This window comes from Oryctolagus cuniculus, chromosome 15 (genome assembly GCF_964237555.1).
Source record: "Oryctolagus cuniculus chromosome 15, mOryCun1.1, whole genome shotgun sequence".
In the NCBI taxonomy this organism is placed as follows: Eukaryota; Metazoa; Chordata; class Mammalia; order Lagomorpha; family Leporidae; genus Oryctolagus; species Oryctolagus cuniculus.
Window position 1 is genome coordinate 60,897,195 of NC_091446.1, and position 17,269 is coordinate 60,914,463.

Here is a 17,269-nt window from a genome sequence, read left to right on the forward strand (position 1 = left end):
GCGCCGGCACACTGGGTTCTAGTCCCGGTCGGGGCGCCGGATTCTGTCCCGGTTGCTCCTCTTCCAGGCCAACTCTCTGCTGTGGCCAGGGAGTGCAGTGGAGGATGGCCCAACTCCTTGGGCTCTGTACCCCATGGGAGACCAGGATAAGTACCTGGCTCCTGCCATCGGATCAGCGCAGTGCGCCGGCCACAGTGGCCATTGGAGGGTGAACCAACGGCAAAAGGAAGACCTTTCTCTCTGTCTCTCTCTCACTGTCCACTCTGCCTGTCAAAAAAAAAAAAAAAATTGCAGTGTTTTGAAGTTTTATAAAGCTACACTATTTTAATGAGTGGAAATTTTGATTTTGTAAAAATATTTGATTTTTAATTTTTAAAAAACAGGTTTATTTTTAAAGATAGATTTATTTATTTGAAAGTCAGAGTTAGAGGGAGATACAAAGAGATCTTCCATCCATTGGTTCACTCCCCAGATAGCCCCAGTGGCCAGGAATGGGCAAGGCCAGAGCCAGGAACTTCTTCCAGGTCTCCCATGTGGCTGGCAGGAGCACAAATACTTGGGCCATCTTCTGCTTTTTCTTTTTTTTTAAATAAAGATTTATTTTATTTATTGGAAAGACAGTTACAGAGAGAGGTAGAGACAGAGAGAGAGGTCTTCCACCTGCTGTTCACTCCCCAGATGGCCGCAACGTCAGGAGCTACACTGATCCGAAGCCAGGAGCTTCTTCTGGGTCTCCCATGTGGGTGCAGGGGCCCAAGGAGTTGAGCCATCTTCTGCTGCTATTCAGGCCATAGCAGAGAGCTGGATCAGAAGAGGAGCAGCTGGGACTTGAACCAGCACCCATATAGGATTCTGGTGCTTCAGGCCAGGGCTTTAACCTGCTGCGCCACAGCGCCGGCCCCATCTTCTGCTTTTTCTAGCCATTAGCAGGGACCTGGATCGGGAGTGGAGCAGCTGGGGCACAGACTGTCCCCTCTGTGGGATGATGCCTGCATCTACTAACTCACTATTCCAAATGCCACCTGCCCCAGATTTGTTTATTTAAAAGGCAGAGTGACAGGGAGGGAGAGACAGAAGAGCTCTTCCATCTGCTGGTTTGCACCCCAAATGCCTGCCAGCAGTCAAGGATAGACCAGATAAAGCCAGGAGCCTGGAACTCCCATCAGGGTCTCCCGTATAAGTACTTGGGTCATCATACACTGCCTCCCAGATGCATTAGCATGGAGCTGGATTCGGAGTGCTGAACAGCCAGGTTAACCAGATACAGGTGTCCCAAGCAGCAGCTTACGTAGTGTGCAACACTCACCACTGATCACTTGATCTTTTAATATAAGCTTTCAAATTCCAAGTACAGCTCTATGTGTTACATGTAAGAACGTGGGAAAAAGTTACCACAATATTTCTTTTTATCTGTATAAAACGGGTTTTATAGCTTAATTAATTTTTTATTTGAAAGGCAGCGAGAGAGAAAGAGCTCTTGTATCTGCTTGTTTACTGCCCAAATGGTACAATAGCTGGGGCTGGGCCAGGCTGAAGGCAGAAACTGGGGACTCAATGTAGGTATGATGGGAGGGACCCAAGTATTCCAGGCGTCACCTGCTGCCTCCCAGAGTCCGCATTACAGGAAGCTGGGATCAGGAGCAGAACCAGGACCTGAGCCCAGGCACTACAGTGTGATGCTGGCATCTGAAGCAGAATCTTAACCACCATGCCACATACACACATCTTTTTTTTTTTCCCCTCCCTATTTTCAAGTCTCATTTTGCCTTGAAGTAGCTCTGGGAAATGTGAGAACAAGAACATTAATTTTAATTTTCCTGCCTCTTGTAACTCAAGAGTTAATGATGTGTTTGCCAAAAGGAAGGAGAACTCACTTTCTTACTGCCCTCCCTGCCAGTTAGCTTTATTTATTTATTTATTTTTAAGATTTATTTTATTTATTTGAAAGGCAGAGTTACAGAGAGGCAGAGGCAGAGAGAAAGGTCTTCCATCCTGGTTCACTGCCCAGGTAGCTGCCCCAGTCCAGAGCCAGGAGCTTCCTTTGGGTCTCCTGTGTGGGTGTAGGGGCCTAAGGACTTGGGCCACCTTCTTCTGCTTTCCTAGGCCATAGCAGAGAGCTGGATGTGAAGTGGAGCAGCCTGGACCCGAACCAGCATTCGTATGGGATGCCTGCATTGCGGGCGGCAGCTTTATCCACTACTCCACAGTGCCAGCGCCTATTATCTTTTAACATTGCTGATTTTCCTTCTCCCTTTAAAGTAGTCAGCTACTTGGAGGTGCTGTCTTCCACTATTTCATGATTGCTCCTGCAGCAGCCCTCCTCTCTACACAGCTGATAATTAGTAATAGATTATTTTGAGCTCCTTGAGCTGCTATAAGGTCTCGTATCTGTAACATTTGGGATAAAATGTATTATTTCAAAATTAACTATTTTGAGCAAGTTTTGAGTTTGAGGCTTGGAGTATGAAAGCTAACTAGGAATGGACAATGCAGGTGACCTATTATTGATGTTTTTCACTTTTTCTCTTCCAAGTTGTTTCAGGATAGTTCTGATTAAAGTTAGTTTTCTGGTTAATTTTTTATTTGTAATTTTATCAGAAGAGATTAAAATATCTTGTCAAAAAGAAATTTAGCTGTTTGTATTTGAAATATGTCAAAAGTACTAATCTGATGATTCTTTTTTTTTTAAAGATTGATTTTATTTATTTGAAAGTCAGAGTTACACAGAGAGAGGAGAGGCAGAGAGAGAGAGAGAGAGGTCTTCCATCCGATGGTTCACTCCCCAGATGGCCTCAACGGCCAGAGCTGCGCCTATCTGAAGCCAGGAGCTTCCTCTCCCACACGGGTGCAGGAGCCCAAGGACTTGGGCCATCTTCTTCTGCTATCCCAGGCCACAGCAGAGAGCTGGATTGGAAGAGGAGCAGCCGGGACTAGAACTGGTGCCCATATGGGATGCCAGCACTTCAGGCCAGGGCTTTAACCCACTGCACCACAGCGCCGGCCCCAATCTGACGATTCTTTTAGTTGGTTTCTTGAAATTATTATCCCTCTGGAAGAGTAAGATTGAGAACAAAGAAGCAAGCCCAGAATTCAGGAAAACACTGTCTCCTTTATTATAGTTTCACCCTGTGATCTATGTAGCCGGAGAGGCTCATTAGTTTGCTTGCCGTTACCTTGCCTCCCGAGGACAGAACTGAGACGTCACACAGATTCCGTGCTCTAGATGGCTGCTACGTCAGTACTCACTTGTTGAGACAGGGCTAATCTTACCAGCTAGTGCAGATTTTACCCAATTTTAAAATTTTTATTTTCTTTTACTAGGTTGTATGTGCTTGTTTAGGATTAATATTCAGCAAGTATTTGAATGCCTTCTATTAAATGCCTCACACGGCCCTGGGCATTGTGTCCTCAGTGATGAGGAAAGGGTTAGGTGTCTGTCCTCATGGAGTGTACAGTTGTGTAGGAGAGTTAGGTACTAAATAAGTTTTATGATTCTTACATTTGGAGAATCCAGTTTGGATTAGGGGTTCAGGAAGACCTTGTTAAGGAAGTGAGTCAAGCAAACTCAAAAGAAGAGTGAGTTAGGTTAAGAGTACTTCGTCAGACTCCAGGACAAGGAGGCTAGCAAATCTGATTACTTGAGGTTGATGAGACTGGAGAGAGAGGTAGGACTGGGTATATGTGGAACACAATAGAAATACATTTTGTGTGTGTGCTTAACAGTTACTAAGTAAACATTGCTTAAAAGTATACAAATAAGTGTATAGTTGGGTGAATTTCACAAAGTGTACATACTTGCATATCAAACATGTAGCTCAAAACAAAAATAAAACAGAATGTCACTAGCATCCCAGAAGCTTTCTTTGTGCTATTCTTTTTGTGTCTGGCCTCTTTTTTTTTTTTTTTTTTTTTTTTTTTGGACAGGCAGAGTAGACAGAGAGAGAGACAGAGAGAAAGGTCTTCCTTTTCTGTTGGTTCACCCCCCAGTGGCCGCTGCGGTTGGCGCTCTGCGGCTGGCGCACCGTGCTGATCTGAACCCAGGAGCCTGGTACTTCCTCCTGGTCTCCCATGGGGTGCAGGGCCCAAGCACTTGGGCCATCCTCCACTGCCTTCCTGGGCCACAGCAGAGAGCTGGACAGGAAGAGGAGCAACCGGGACAGAATCTGGTGCCCCGACGGGACTAGAACCCGGTGTGCCGGTGCCGCAGGCAGAGGATTAGCCTATTGAGCCATGGTGCCGGCTTGTGTCTGGCCTCTTTCAAAACTCAACATTTTCGATATGAAATTTGTCTTTGTGTGTAGTTATATCTTTAATTCTAGTGCTGTTCAGTATTGCTGTTGTTTGAATATATACTAAAATTTATGTGTCCATTTTCTTGGTGGGTAATTGGATTGCTTCTCTTTGGGGTTACTATGAATATTATGAACATTTTTTTAAAAGATTTTATTTTATGTATTTGAGAGGTAGAGATACAGAGGGAGGGAGAGACAGAGAGAAAGGTCTTCCATCCACTGGTTCAATCCCCAGATGGCCAACTGGCTGGAATTGGGCCAATCTAAAGCCAGGAGCTTCTTCCAGGTCTCCGATGTGGGTGCAGGGGCCCAAGCACTTGGGCCATCTTCTACTGCTTTCCCAGACTATAAGCAGAGAGCTGGATTGGAAGAGGAGCAGCCGGGACTAGAACTGGTGCCCATATGGGATGCCGGTGTCACAAGCAGAGATAGCCTACTATGCCACAGTGCCAGCCACCTGTGAATATTCTTTTATTTGTCTCCTGGTTCATGTTTGTAAGAGTTTCTGTCTAAGGTGTCTGCCTGGGGATTGAGTTGCTGGATGATGGGCTTAATGTGTATGTTCAGCTTTATGAGATAATACCAAACTATTTACTAAATTAGTTGTACCAGTTTATACACTCACCAGCCTATAGAAGGATTTTAACCAGGAGGTATGATCAGATTTATGTTTATGACAGATCACTCTGATTACTGGGTTGGGCAGAGTAATGCACTATTTCAGTTGATAGGATAATGTTTTTCTGTGTAAATTTAAAAAAAGACTAGAAGAGTAGTTTCCATTGGTAACAAAAAATAATAACCATATCCAATCAGAATTACAAATGGATGCTATATTATTACCACTTAGTGTATTTTGGCATTGGTAAGCAATTGATCTTTGACCCTGGCATTTTTTTTTTTTTAAGATTGATTTATTTGAGAGTCCAAGTTACAGGCAGAGAGAGGGAGAGACAGAGAAAAAGGTCTTCCATCTGCTGGTTTACTCCCCAGATGGCTGCGAAGGCCGGAGCTGAGCCCTTATGAAGCCAGGAGCTTCCTCTGGGTCTTCCACATGGGTGCAGGGACCCAATCACTTGGGCCATCTTCTGCTTTCCCAGGCCATCAGCAGGGAGCTGGAATGGAAGTGGAGCAGCCGGGATTCAAACCAATGCCCATATGGGATGCAGGCACCTCAGGTGGAGCTTTAACCCACTACACCACAGTGCTGGCCCGCACCTTATATTTCTGTTACATTGAGGATTTATAGAACAAAGCTTATACATTTTCTTTGGAAAAATCCACAGAAATATCATTAGTCTCATTTAGAGCCATTTTCACTCCAAGGACTTAAAGTAGTCCACAATAATAATAATGATTTTATAAGCAGCACTTTATAGTAATTCATCATGAGTAATTTGGATTGTACAGATTATGCTATAATAAAAGTTATACCTGTATAATACTCATTGAGGTATAAATAAAAGTAACTTTTCAAACCCAGATATTGAAGAATTATCTTCTTAGGTTTCTTACACGTGGTAGTATTTGATTATAGTGGTTACCTATGGAAATTGAAATTATAGGATGTTTAAGTTTGCTCAGAATATTTGAAAATCTTTTTTGTGTTAGAAAACATACCATGGAGCTGGCATGGTAGTGAAGCAGGTTAAGCTGCCACCTGCAACATCAGCATCCCATATGGGTGCCAGTTTGAGTTCTAGCTGCTCCGGTTCTGATCCAGTTCCCTGTTAATGCACCTGGAAAGGCAGCAAAGGATGGCCCAAATGCTTGGTCCCCTGCATCCACGTGGGGAGACCAGGATGGAGTTCCTGGCTCCTGTCTTAGGCCTGGCCTAGCTCTGGCTGTTGTAGCCATTTGGGGTGTGAACTAGCAGATGGAAATTCTCTCCTTCTCTCTCTCTCTCTCTCCATCTCTCCCTGTCTCTGTCTCCATCTCTGTCTTGCTCTCCCTTTCTGTTGCTCTGCTCCTGGCCTAGCTCTGGCTGTTGCGGCCATTTGGGGAGTGAACCAGCGGACAGAAGATCGGTCAGTCGATTATCTCTCTCTGCCTTGCTTCTCTTCTCTTCTGTTCTCTTCCTTCTCCTCTCCTCCCCTCTCCTCCCCTCTCCTCTCCTCTCCTCTCCTCTCCTCTCCTCTCCTCTCCCCTCCCCTCCCCTATCGCCTCCCCTCTCCTCTCTCCCCTCTCCTCTCCTCTCCTCTCCTCTCCTCTCCCCTCCCCTCCCCTCCCCTATCGCCTCCCCTCTCCTCTCTCCCCTCTCCTCTCCCCTCTCCCCTCCCCTCCTCTCATCTCCTCTCTGTCTTTCTACCCCCCCTGCCCTGTAACTCTGCCTTTCAAATAAATAAATAAATGAATCTTAAAACATAATGTGAAATTTACCCTCAGCAAATTTTTATTGTTACACTCAGTTCAAGTTTGTTATAAGGTTTGTCATTTGTTTGTGAACTCATAGATTTTTAGTCTGTTTAGATTTTAAGTCATAAGTAATTCAGTCTGAATTATAAAATGCATGACCTACTAAACATGGTAATGTGGAGCTTTTTCATTTTATTTTCAGAGTTTTCTTGGAGGCTTTTTTGGTCCCATTTGTGAGATCGACGTTGTCCTTAATGATGGGGAAACCAGGAAAATGGCAGAAATGAAAACTGAAGATGGCAAAGTAGAAAAACACTATCTCTTCTATGATGGAGAATCTGTCTCAGGAAAGGTAAATATTCTGGTGGGCAGAATTACCTAGTTTTAGGATATTAGAATTACTCATCAAAATGAACTGTGCTGTTTCTGAATTTGAATGACGTCCTTAGAGATGCATTTTTTTTTCCCCCTGAATGTCAGTTAAAATCCTTGATTGGTTAGAACATACAGGGAGGATTCTCAACCTGGAAGGGTTTCAGGCACAGTCTTCAATTTCATGTAAAGCTTTCTGTCTGTGACTGACTTTGGGCAGTTTTCTCATGAATAGAATTGTTACTCATTCAGTTTGTTCTCCTTTAACATGAGTAGAGTTTTAGAAGTTGGAAGTAATTCTCTGGTACAGCTTTCTGAAGGTTTCTTTCTCTTTCCTCATATCTTTCTTCGCTGTACTACCACCATTGTGTTGTCAGTCTCATTTGCTGGTATATTCCAGAGGACCTGAGTACTGTGGGAATGTGTCTGTGCATGGTCAGAAACATTTTGGGTACCTTCTATAAAGTTTCACCTTGTTCCCCTCTTTTCCAGCGATGTATTAGTTTATTCTTATGCCTTAGGGAATATGATCAGTACTCATTAATTTGTGATGCTGGGGAATGGTGACATCATAGACAAAAGGAAAGCACAACACATAGCTTTTAAAATAGAAATATTGGGATTTTTCACCTCTGCTAACAAGTAAAATGTATACCTGATAGTTTGGTTGTTTCTCTCTGCATTAATTAATGTTTATGTAGTCTTTATTAAGCACATCTTTTTCCTGTTAGATATTTAAGTACTTTTTTTTATTTTTTAAAATTTTATTTATTGAGATGCAGAGACACAGGGAGACTGAGACAGTCAGAGAGCGAGCTCCCATCTGTTGGCTCACTCTCCAGATGTTTGCAGTGGCTAGGGTGGGGCTGGACTGGGGCTGAAGCTGCAGCCAGGAATGCATGTCAGGATCCTAGTTACTTGAGCCATCATTCCTACCTCCTAAGAGTCTCCACTGGCAGGAAGCTAGAGTCAGGAGCTAGAGCCCTGGGAATTGACCCCAGGCACTCCAGTGTAGGACGTGGGCATCTTAGTGCACTTTAAAAAAATTATTTGGGGCGGCGCTGTGGTGCAGTGGGTTAAAGCCCTGGCCTGTGGCACCGGCATCCCATATGGGTGCCAGTTCTAGTCCTGGCTGTTCCTCTTCCAATCCAGCTCTCTGCTGTGGCCTGGGAAAGCAGTAGAAGATGGCTCAAGTCCTTGGGCCCCTGTACCCACGTGGGAGACCCAGAAGAAGCTCCTGGCTCCTGGCTTCAGATTGGTACAGCTCCAGCCATTGTGGCCACCTGGGGAGTGAACCAGCGGATGGAAGACCTCTCTCTGTAACTCTCTTTCAAATAAATAAAATAACTGTTTAAAAAAAATTATTTGAAAGTTGCAGAGAGAGATGGAGAAACAAGAGTGAGCAAGCTCTTCCATTTGCTAGTTCACTTCTGGAGTGGTTGTAAGGGGCAGTTGTGGGCTAGGCCAAAACAGGAGCCTGTAACTCCATCTGGGTCTCCATGTGGGTAGAAGGAGCCCAACACTTGGGCCATCTTTCACTGCCTTCCCAGGAGCATTAACAGGGAGCTGGATTGGAAGCAGAGTAGCTGGTACTAAAACTAGCACTTAGGTAAGGGATGCTGGCATCATAGACACTGGCTTAGCCTGCTGCACCACAGTGCTGGCCCCCAACTGATTATGATTATTTTTTGTTGAAGTCAAAGGAAATCCTGTGTGCTTGGTTTGTGGCAATGTGTTACAGTAATGAAAAAAAGCCAATCTGGAGCATCATAACAGCTCAAAACCTGTTAAACTCAATGAACTGGGAGGCCAAATGCATCTGGAAAAAATAAGTTCTCTTCAGTGGAGTTTGGAATCACAAGTGGCTTTTACTAGGCCGCATTGTGACAGAGATAGTGTTGTTCAGATGAGTTAGGTAGTGAGTGAGCTGATCTCAAAGAAGCTGAGGCCCATGGAAAGTTTGTGAAAGAATGTGTGCTGGGTGTTACAGTATTGTTAGCGTTAGACAAAGTAAAATTGTTCCAGAGTGTTAGTTTGTCTTGGAGAACCATCTCAGATCAGAATACTGATTTACCATAAGATATAAAAAAAACAGGATTCTGCAGATTTGCAGTCTTTCTGGCTTGTGACAAGATAATGGACATAACAAATACCACCCAACTGGTTTTCACTCTTGAGATAACTGCAGTTTGAGATGCAAGAGGAACTGTCACTGGAAGCCATGCATGGAACTACAAGAGGTGACATGTTTGAGAGACTTGTTTTATCAATGAAAAATCTTGAGCTAACGTTTGAAAAGTTGAGCAACCTTTCTACAGATGGAGCTGCGGCCACGTTTGGCTTGCATAAAGGGTTAACTGCATTTGTCAAGAAAGAATAGAATCGGCTCAGTCATGATCCAGGTGATTTAATCATGTGCCACTGCATCACGCACCGAGAAGTCTCTGTGCTCAACACTGATGTCAACAATAGTGTCATGCGTAAATGTTGTCAAAAGCAGAGGATTTAATAGCCACCGGTGTATGGAGTTGCTACACAATCTCGACTCTGAGTACTGGGATTGTGTTTATCACCGAAGCGGGGTGGCTGAGTTGTGGGAACATGCTCATGAGTTTTTAAAAACTGTGGAATGAAGTCAAGCAGTTCATGGGGATGAAGAGAAAACCATTAGGGAACTCAGTGGCAGCAAGTGGGTGCGTGGTCTAGCGTTCACGGTGGACATTCCAAGTACTCTGAGGGCTGAACCTGAAGCTGTGGGGCCCCAACCAGCTTCTCAGCTCCTTGCTTTCAAACATGAAATCATCTGAAGCTAAAGTAAGGCTGTGGAAAGTGCATCTTGAAAGGAGTGACAGACCTTCTCTGACACTTGAATGTGCTGATGAATGTGTGAAAATAATTGAGGTATTTAGTAACATAGTCAAGGATGTGAAAAGTAAACAAATGGAACTGAGCATCTTTGCTACACTGTTCAGTGTGGAGCCAGCTGATGCTTCAAATCACCTACAAAAGGAAATCATTCAGCTGCAGAGCCCAAAGGTAGGTGCAAACCCCCCACTGTTTTTCTATAAATGTGGGGAAGCAGTGATGAATTTCCCACTTTGAGGAGACAAACATTGAAATACACATCTGTGTGTGGAACAACTCTGCTGCTGGGAGCAGTTCTCTTCAAACATAATCAGAGACTCAGCTGTGCCCCAGACCCACAGCCTGGGAAAGTTGTGAGTAACAACATCATCAGTGCCAGCTAAAATCGCATACCTTACCAAAGAAAAGCAGTTCCAGCCATCATATTAGGGCTGAGTTCATTAAATGTTTGACCAAATATAGCAGGCTAATTTTTAAGTTGATAATTTTGTGTGGCCTAGAAATGGTGTTGTAAATATCCAAACGGCCCTTGGCACAAAAAAGCTTCTCCACCCCTGCTCTGTAGTATCGTTAGACTTTGATGTGTCTTTGTTGATTTTCTGTCCGGTGACAACAATGGGGTGTTGAAGTCCCACACTACTACTGTATTGGGTCTGTCCCTCCCTTTGGGAGAGATTGTATTTGAGTTTCTCTCTCTCCCTTTAGGTCTAGCAATATTTGTTTTATATATTTGAGTGGTCTTGTGTTTGCTGCGTATATATTTTTATTTATGATTAGTCATCTTCTTGCTTAATCCTTATCAATATACAATATCTTTTTTCCTATTTTTATAGTTTTTAATTTAAAGTCTGCTTTATCTGATATAGCGACTGCAAATTGTTTCTGGTTTTCATTTGTGTGGTGTATCTTTTTAAAGCCTTCACTTTCAGTGTATGTGTGTCTTTTCCTGTGAAATGAGTTTCCTAGCTGGATCTTGTTTTCTTATCTATTTGGCCAACCTTTGTCTTTTGACTGGGGAATTTAATTAATTTATATTCTAGGTTAATACTGATAACAACTAACATCTGTCATTTTGTTGAATGCTTTCTGATTGTTTTATATATTCTCTATTTCTTTCTGCCTCTCATTTATCCTTGTGTTTTGGTAGCTTTCTATCACAATAAGGTTGGATTATTTTCTCTCCCTCTTTTGTGTATCTGCTCTGTCAGTGAATTTTGTACTGTTTCTTTTCATGATAGTTTTGATTCTCCTACTTTATTTTTAAATGTTATTATTTACTTGAAAGGCAGACTGACAGAGAGGGAGGGAGAGCCAGGCTAGAACTCCCATCTAGGTCTCCCATGCAGGTTGCAGGGTCCAAGTAGTTGGGCCATCTACTGCTTTCTTAGGTATAATAGCAGGGAGCTGTATTGGAGGCAGAGCAGCTGGGATTTGAACTGGTGGTCTGATATGGGATACCTGCGACAGCTTAACCTGTTACACTGCAATGCTGGTGGCTTCTTTTGCTTCTAATGTAGGACTCCCTTCAGGAGTTCTTGCAGGGCTGGTCTGGTGGTGATGAATTCTCTCAATTTTTACCAGAGGAATACTTTATTTTGCTTTCACTTATGAAGATAGCTTCACTGGATGCAGTATTCCTAGTTGGAAGTTTTTTCTTTAAAGACCTTGAATGTATCACCCCTTTCTCTTGGCCTTTTGGATTTCTGCTGAGAAGTCTGTTAGTCTAATGGGTTTTTCTATATATGTAACTTCACATCTTTCACTCACTGACTTTAAGATTCTTTGTCCTTAACTTTTGACAGTGTGGCTATATAATAGACTTTGGAGAAAGTGTGTTTTGGGTGAGCCTGATGCAGATTCTTTGAGCTTCCTGTACCTGGATGTCCATATCTCTTTGAAGACTTGACAAATTTTCAACTACTGTTTCATTAAATTGGTTCTCAATGCCATTTTTCCTTCTCTTCTCTTTCAGGTGTCCCTATAGTACAAATATTTATTGGCTTAATGGTATCCCATATATCCTGTAGGCTTTCTTCATTTCTTTTTATTATTGTCTGGGTTGTTTGAGAAGTCTTCTCCTCTAGATCAGAAATTCTTTCTTTCATTTGGTCTAGTCTGTTGTTGAAACTCAATTGTATTTTTTATTTCATTGATTCAAGCTTTCAGTTACGCAATTTGATTGTTCTCAGCGATTTCTATCTATTGAATTTCTCATTCATACCATGTATTGTTTTCCTCATTTCCTCAAATTATTTATCTGTATTCTCTTTCATTGAATTTCCTCAGGATCATTATTTAGAATTCTTTTTTCAGGCAGTTCATAGATTTCCTTCAAGTTGGGATCTATTTTTGTGTTCTTTTGGAGATGTCATGCTTCCTTGCTGCTTCATGTTTCCTGTGTCCATGTGTTGATATCTGTATCTGGGCATCTGATGTAACCATTCCTTCTTTATGGGACAGCTTTTATTGGAGGAAACTTTTTTGTTCCGATGGAATGTGGGGTGTCAGTCGGGTATTGCTGTGGTTTTAGGTGAGCCCTGAAGTACAAACTGAGCGCCAGCAATGTCTGAGTGCCATGATTTTCTAGTGTGTAGCAGTTTGTGGGGGTAGCAGTAGGACTTCAAAGTGGACATGGGTTTCCAAAGATGTGTGTCTTTGGGCCCCAGAGAGTTGGATGTCAGTCAGACTAGGGTTTGTGATGACAGTAGCCACATTTCTGGTGCTATGAGACTCAGGGTGGGCATCCCCTTATCCTATGACACAAGCCTGCAGAATGCTGGGGAAGGTATTCAGAATACATTTTTACCAAACATGTATACATTCTTTTTTTTTAATTTGAGAGGTGGGGGAGAGATAGAGGAAGAAAGAGAACTCCCATCTGCTGGTTCACTCTCCAGAAGCGTGCAGTGGGACAGGGGCAGGGCCAGGGCCAGGGTTTAAACCAAGAGCTAGGAACACAGTCTGGTCTACCAAGCAGATAGTAGGAACTAGTGCCTCCCAGGTTTGCATTGGCAGGAAGCTGGACTCAGGAGCAGAGCTGGAAATCAAATCCAGGTACTCTGATCTGGGATTCAGACTTTTTTTTTTTTTTAAGAGATTTATTTGTTTATTTGAAAGAGCTAGAGAGAGAGAGAGAGAGAGAGAGAGAGAAAGGTCTTCCGTCTACTGGTTCACTCCCCAAATGCGTACAATGGCCAGAGCTAAGCCAATCAGAAGCCAGGAGTCAGGAGCTGCTTCTGGGTCTCCCAAGTGGATGCAGGAGCCCAAGCACTTGGACCACCTTCCACTGCTTTCCCGGGGCATAGCAGAGAGTTGGATTGGAAGAGAAGCAGCCAGGACATGAACCTGTGCCCATATAGGCAGCAGCTTTACCTGCTATGCCACAGCGCTGGCCCCCAGAACATTTTTATCACCTCAGTGAAATCTCAGTCTATTAGCAGTCTTACCCTTTGAGCCACAAATCTGCAGATCTCTTTAGGAAGTATACCTGTTCTGGAATTTCATATAAAAGGATCATGTAACATGTGACCTTTTGTGTTCGATTACTTTCATTTAGCATGTTTTCACAGTTTATCTACAATGTAGTGTATATCAGTACTCCATTTAAAAATTGTGATAAGATATGTATAATACAAAATGTAGGGGCTGGTGTGGCACAGCAGGTTAAGCCACTGCCTGCTACGCCAGCATCCCATATGAGTTCCACTTTGATTCTCAGCTGCTCCACTTCTGATCCAGCTCTCTGCTAATGTGCCTGGGAAACAGCAGAAGGTGGCCCAAGTTCTTAGACCCCTGCTACCCATGTGGGAGATGCAGATGAAGCTCCTGGTTTCTGGCTTTGGCCTGGTCCAGATCTGGCCATTGTGGTCATTTGGAGAGTGAACCAGCAGATGAAAGATTGATCTCTAGGTCTCTCCTTTCTCTGTAATTCTGACTTTTAAATAAAATAAACAAATCTTTAAAAATAAATAAATGAAATGAAAGGAACTTCAAAAGATTTGTGGAAAAATGAAATTAAAAGGTGAGTTTTGGGGCTGGTGCTTTTTGGCTTAGCAGGTAAAGCCGCCGCCTGCAGTGCTGGCATCCCATATGAGTGCTGGTTCAAGTCCTGGCTGCTCTACTTTTGATCTAGCTCTCTGCTATAGCCTAGGAAAGCAGTACAAGATGGCCTCAGTGTTTGGGCCCCTGCACCCTTGTGGGGGACCCAGCAGAAGTTCCTGGCTCATGGCATCAGAGCTGCTTAGCTCTGGCTGTTGGAGCCATTTGGGGAGTGAATCAGCAGATGGAAGACTTCTCTCTCTCTCTGCATCTATCTCTTCGTAGCTCTGCCTTTCAATAAATAAATCTTAAAAAAAAAAAAAAAAAGTCTAGTGGTAGTCATTTGGCAATCAGAGTTCCTGGGTTTAAGTCTTGACTCTGCTCCCAATTCAAGCTTCTTGCTAAGGTGCACCCTAGGAGGCAGCAATGATGGCTAGTCTTTGGGTCCCTGTCACCATGTGAGAGACCCAGATGAAGTTCCCAGCTTCTGCCTGACCTAGCCTCGACTGTTGCAGGTATCTGGGGAGTGAACCTCAGTGGATAGGCGATCTCTCTCTGCCTTTCAAATAAATATTAATATAGATATTTTAAAGGAAACAAGATATATAAAAACTTTAAAAAACAAAAATTTTGTTGCAAAATATTTTTTGAAATTCATACATAGATTTTTTTTAAAGATTTATTTATTTTACTTAAAAGAGTTACACAGAGAGAGGAGAGGCAGAGAGAGAAAGAGAGAGAGGTCTTCCGTCTGATGGTTCACTTCCCCAATTGGCCATGACAGCCGGAGCTGCGCTGATCCGAAGCCAGGAGCCAGGAGCTTCTTCTGGGTCTCCCACATGGGAGCATCTTCTACTGCTTTCCCAGGCCATAGCAGAGAGCTAGACAGGAAGTGGATCAGCCGGGTCTTGAACCGGCACCCATATGGGATGCTGGCGCTTCAGGCCAGGGCATTAACCCGCTGTGCCACAGCGCCGGCCCCCATACATAGCTTCTTTTTAATACTTCATGATAAAAGTAACACATAGTAATTCCTTGAACTTTTTGAAGACCCCTCCCTACACAAGTAGGGAGTATTTAACATGTATTCAGGGTTCATCCATGATATAGCATGTATCAGAACACCATTGATTTTTTTGCCTGAATATTTCATTATGCCATCTCCATGTGGCATAAGGATATCCCACATTTATCCATTCATTGGTTAAGGACATTTGAGTTTCTACTCTTTAGCTACTATAAATAATGCTGCTGTGAACATTTATGGACAGGCTTTTGTGTGAACATAATAATTACTGGCCATATGTTAACTGTTTAATTTTTAGAGGAACTGCTAAAGTAGCTTCTCTATTTTATATTCCCTTGAGTGAATTTTTTTTAAAGAACTTTTTTTTTTTTAAAGATTTATCTATTTGAAAGGCAGAGTTACAGAGAAGCAGAGGCAGAGTGAGAGAGGTCTTCCATCTGTTGGTTAATTCCCCAGTTGGCTACAATGACTGGAGCTAAGCTGATCCAAAGCCAGGAGGAGCCAGGAGCTTCCTCAGGGTCTCCAATGTGAGTGCAGGTGCCCAAGAACTTGCGCCATCTTCTACTGCTTTCCTAAGCTATATCAGAGAGCTGAATTGGAAGTGGAGCAGCCAGGACTGGAACCGGCACCCATAGGGGATGCCAGGATTGCAGGTGGCAGCTTTAACTCACTATACCACAGCACCGGCCCCCCCTTCGAAGAATTTTTAATGGTTCCAGTTTCTCCATTTTTTTTTTTTAAGACTGATTTATTTTGAAAGTCAGAGTTAGAGGGAGAGAGAGATCAAGATCTTCCATCCTCTGGTTTACTTCCCATTGGTTATGACTGCCAGCACTGGGCCAGGCTGAAGCTGGGAGCCAAGACCCTCATCCAGGTCTCCCTTGTTGAGACAGGGACCCAAATACTTGGACCATCTGCTGCTGCTTTTTCCAGGCCATTAGCAGTGAGCTGGATCAGAAGTGGAGCAGTTGGACATGAACTGATGCCCATATGGGATGCCAGCATCACAGGCAACAGCATTACCCACTGTGCCTCAATGTCAGCCCCAAGTTTTTCCATGTTCTTATTAGCACTTATGTATTTTTTATATGGCTGTCTTAGTGGGTGTGATGTTGTATCTCATGGTCTTATTTACTTGTCCTTATTGACTAATAATGTTGAGCATCTTGTATGTATTGTCATCAGTACATCTTGGACAAAATTCTATTTAAATCCTTTAACCATTTTAAATTGGGTAGTCTTTTTTAGAAATTATTTGTTTATTTGAAAGGCAGAGTTAGAGAGGGAAAGATGGAAATTTTCCATCTGTTGGTTTACTCCTCAAATGGCTGCAAAAGTCGGAGCTGGGCTGGTCTGAAGTCAGGAGCCAGGAGCTTCTTCTGGGTCTCCCACGTGGCTGTAGGGGCCCAAGCAGTTGGGCCATCTTCCACTGCTTTCCCACGCGCATTAGCAGGGAACTGGATCAGAAGTGGAGTAGCCGCTTGAACCAGTGCCCATATGGTATGCTGGCACTGCAAGCAGCAGCTTTAGCTGCTATGCCTCAGCGCTGACCCTGGGTTGTCTTTTTATGGTTGAGTTGTAAAAATCCTTTATGTGTTTTTGTTGCAAGATGCTTATAAGAAAGTATGTTTTGCAAAAATTTTTTTAAAGAAATATTTTATTTGAAAGAGTTACAGAGAGAGAGCCAGAGAGAAATATCTATCTTCCATTCTGCTGGTTCACTCCCCAAATGACCACAATGGCCAGAGCTGAGTTGATCTGAAGCCAGGAGCTTCCTCCAGGTCTCCCATGTGGGTGCAGGGGCCCAAGGAGTTGAGCCATCTTCTACTGCTTTCCCAGGCCATAGCAGAGAGCTGGATTGGAAGAGGAGCAGCCGGGACACAAACCGGTGTCCATATGGGATGCCTGCACTGCAGGCTGGGGCTTTAACCTGCTGTGCAACAGCGCCAGCCCTGCAAATATTTTTTCACAGTCTGAGTTTTCTTTTAACTTTTTTAGAAAAAGATTGATTGGGGTCCACACTGTGGTGTAGTGGGCTAAGCTTCCACCTGTGGTGTTGGCATCCCATATGGGCGCCAGTTCAAGTCTTGGCTGTTCCTCTTCCCATCCAGCTCTTTGCTATGGCCTGGGAAAGCTATAGAAGGTGGCCCAAGTGCTTGGGCTCCTGCACTGGCATGGGAGATTCAGAAGAAGCTCTTGGCTTCAGATCAACCCAGGTCTAGCTGTTGGCAGCCATTTGGGGAGTGAACCAGTGGGTGGAAGACCTTTGTCTCTGTCTCTGCCTCTGCCTCTCTGTAACTTTGCCTCTCAAATAAATAAA

At 43.6% G+C, this 17,269-nt stretch overlaps 1 protein-coding gene across 4 annotated transcripts in view; it reads left to right on the forward strand.

Moving 5' to 3' along the window:
• VPS26A (VPS26 retromer complex component A) overlaps positions 1 to 17,269 on the forward strand; it is a 44,549-nt gene that overhangs the window by 3,602 nt on the left and 23,678 nt on the right. For all 4 annotated transcript variants that reach the window (XM_051823254.2, XM_070057780.1, XM_051823253.2 and 1 more), the window contains exon 2: positions 6,850 to 6,999. In XM_051823254.2, the coding sequence (XP_051679214.1) occupies positions 6,850 to 6,999 (150 nt within the window). The remainder of the gene's footprint in view (positions 1 to 6,849; positions 7,000 to 17,269) is intronic.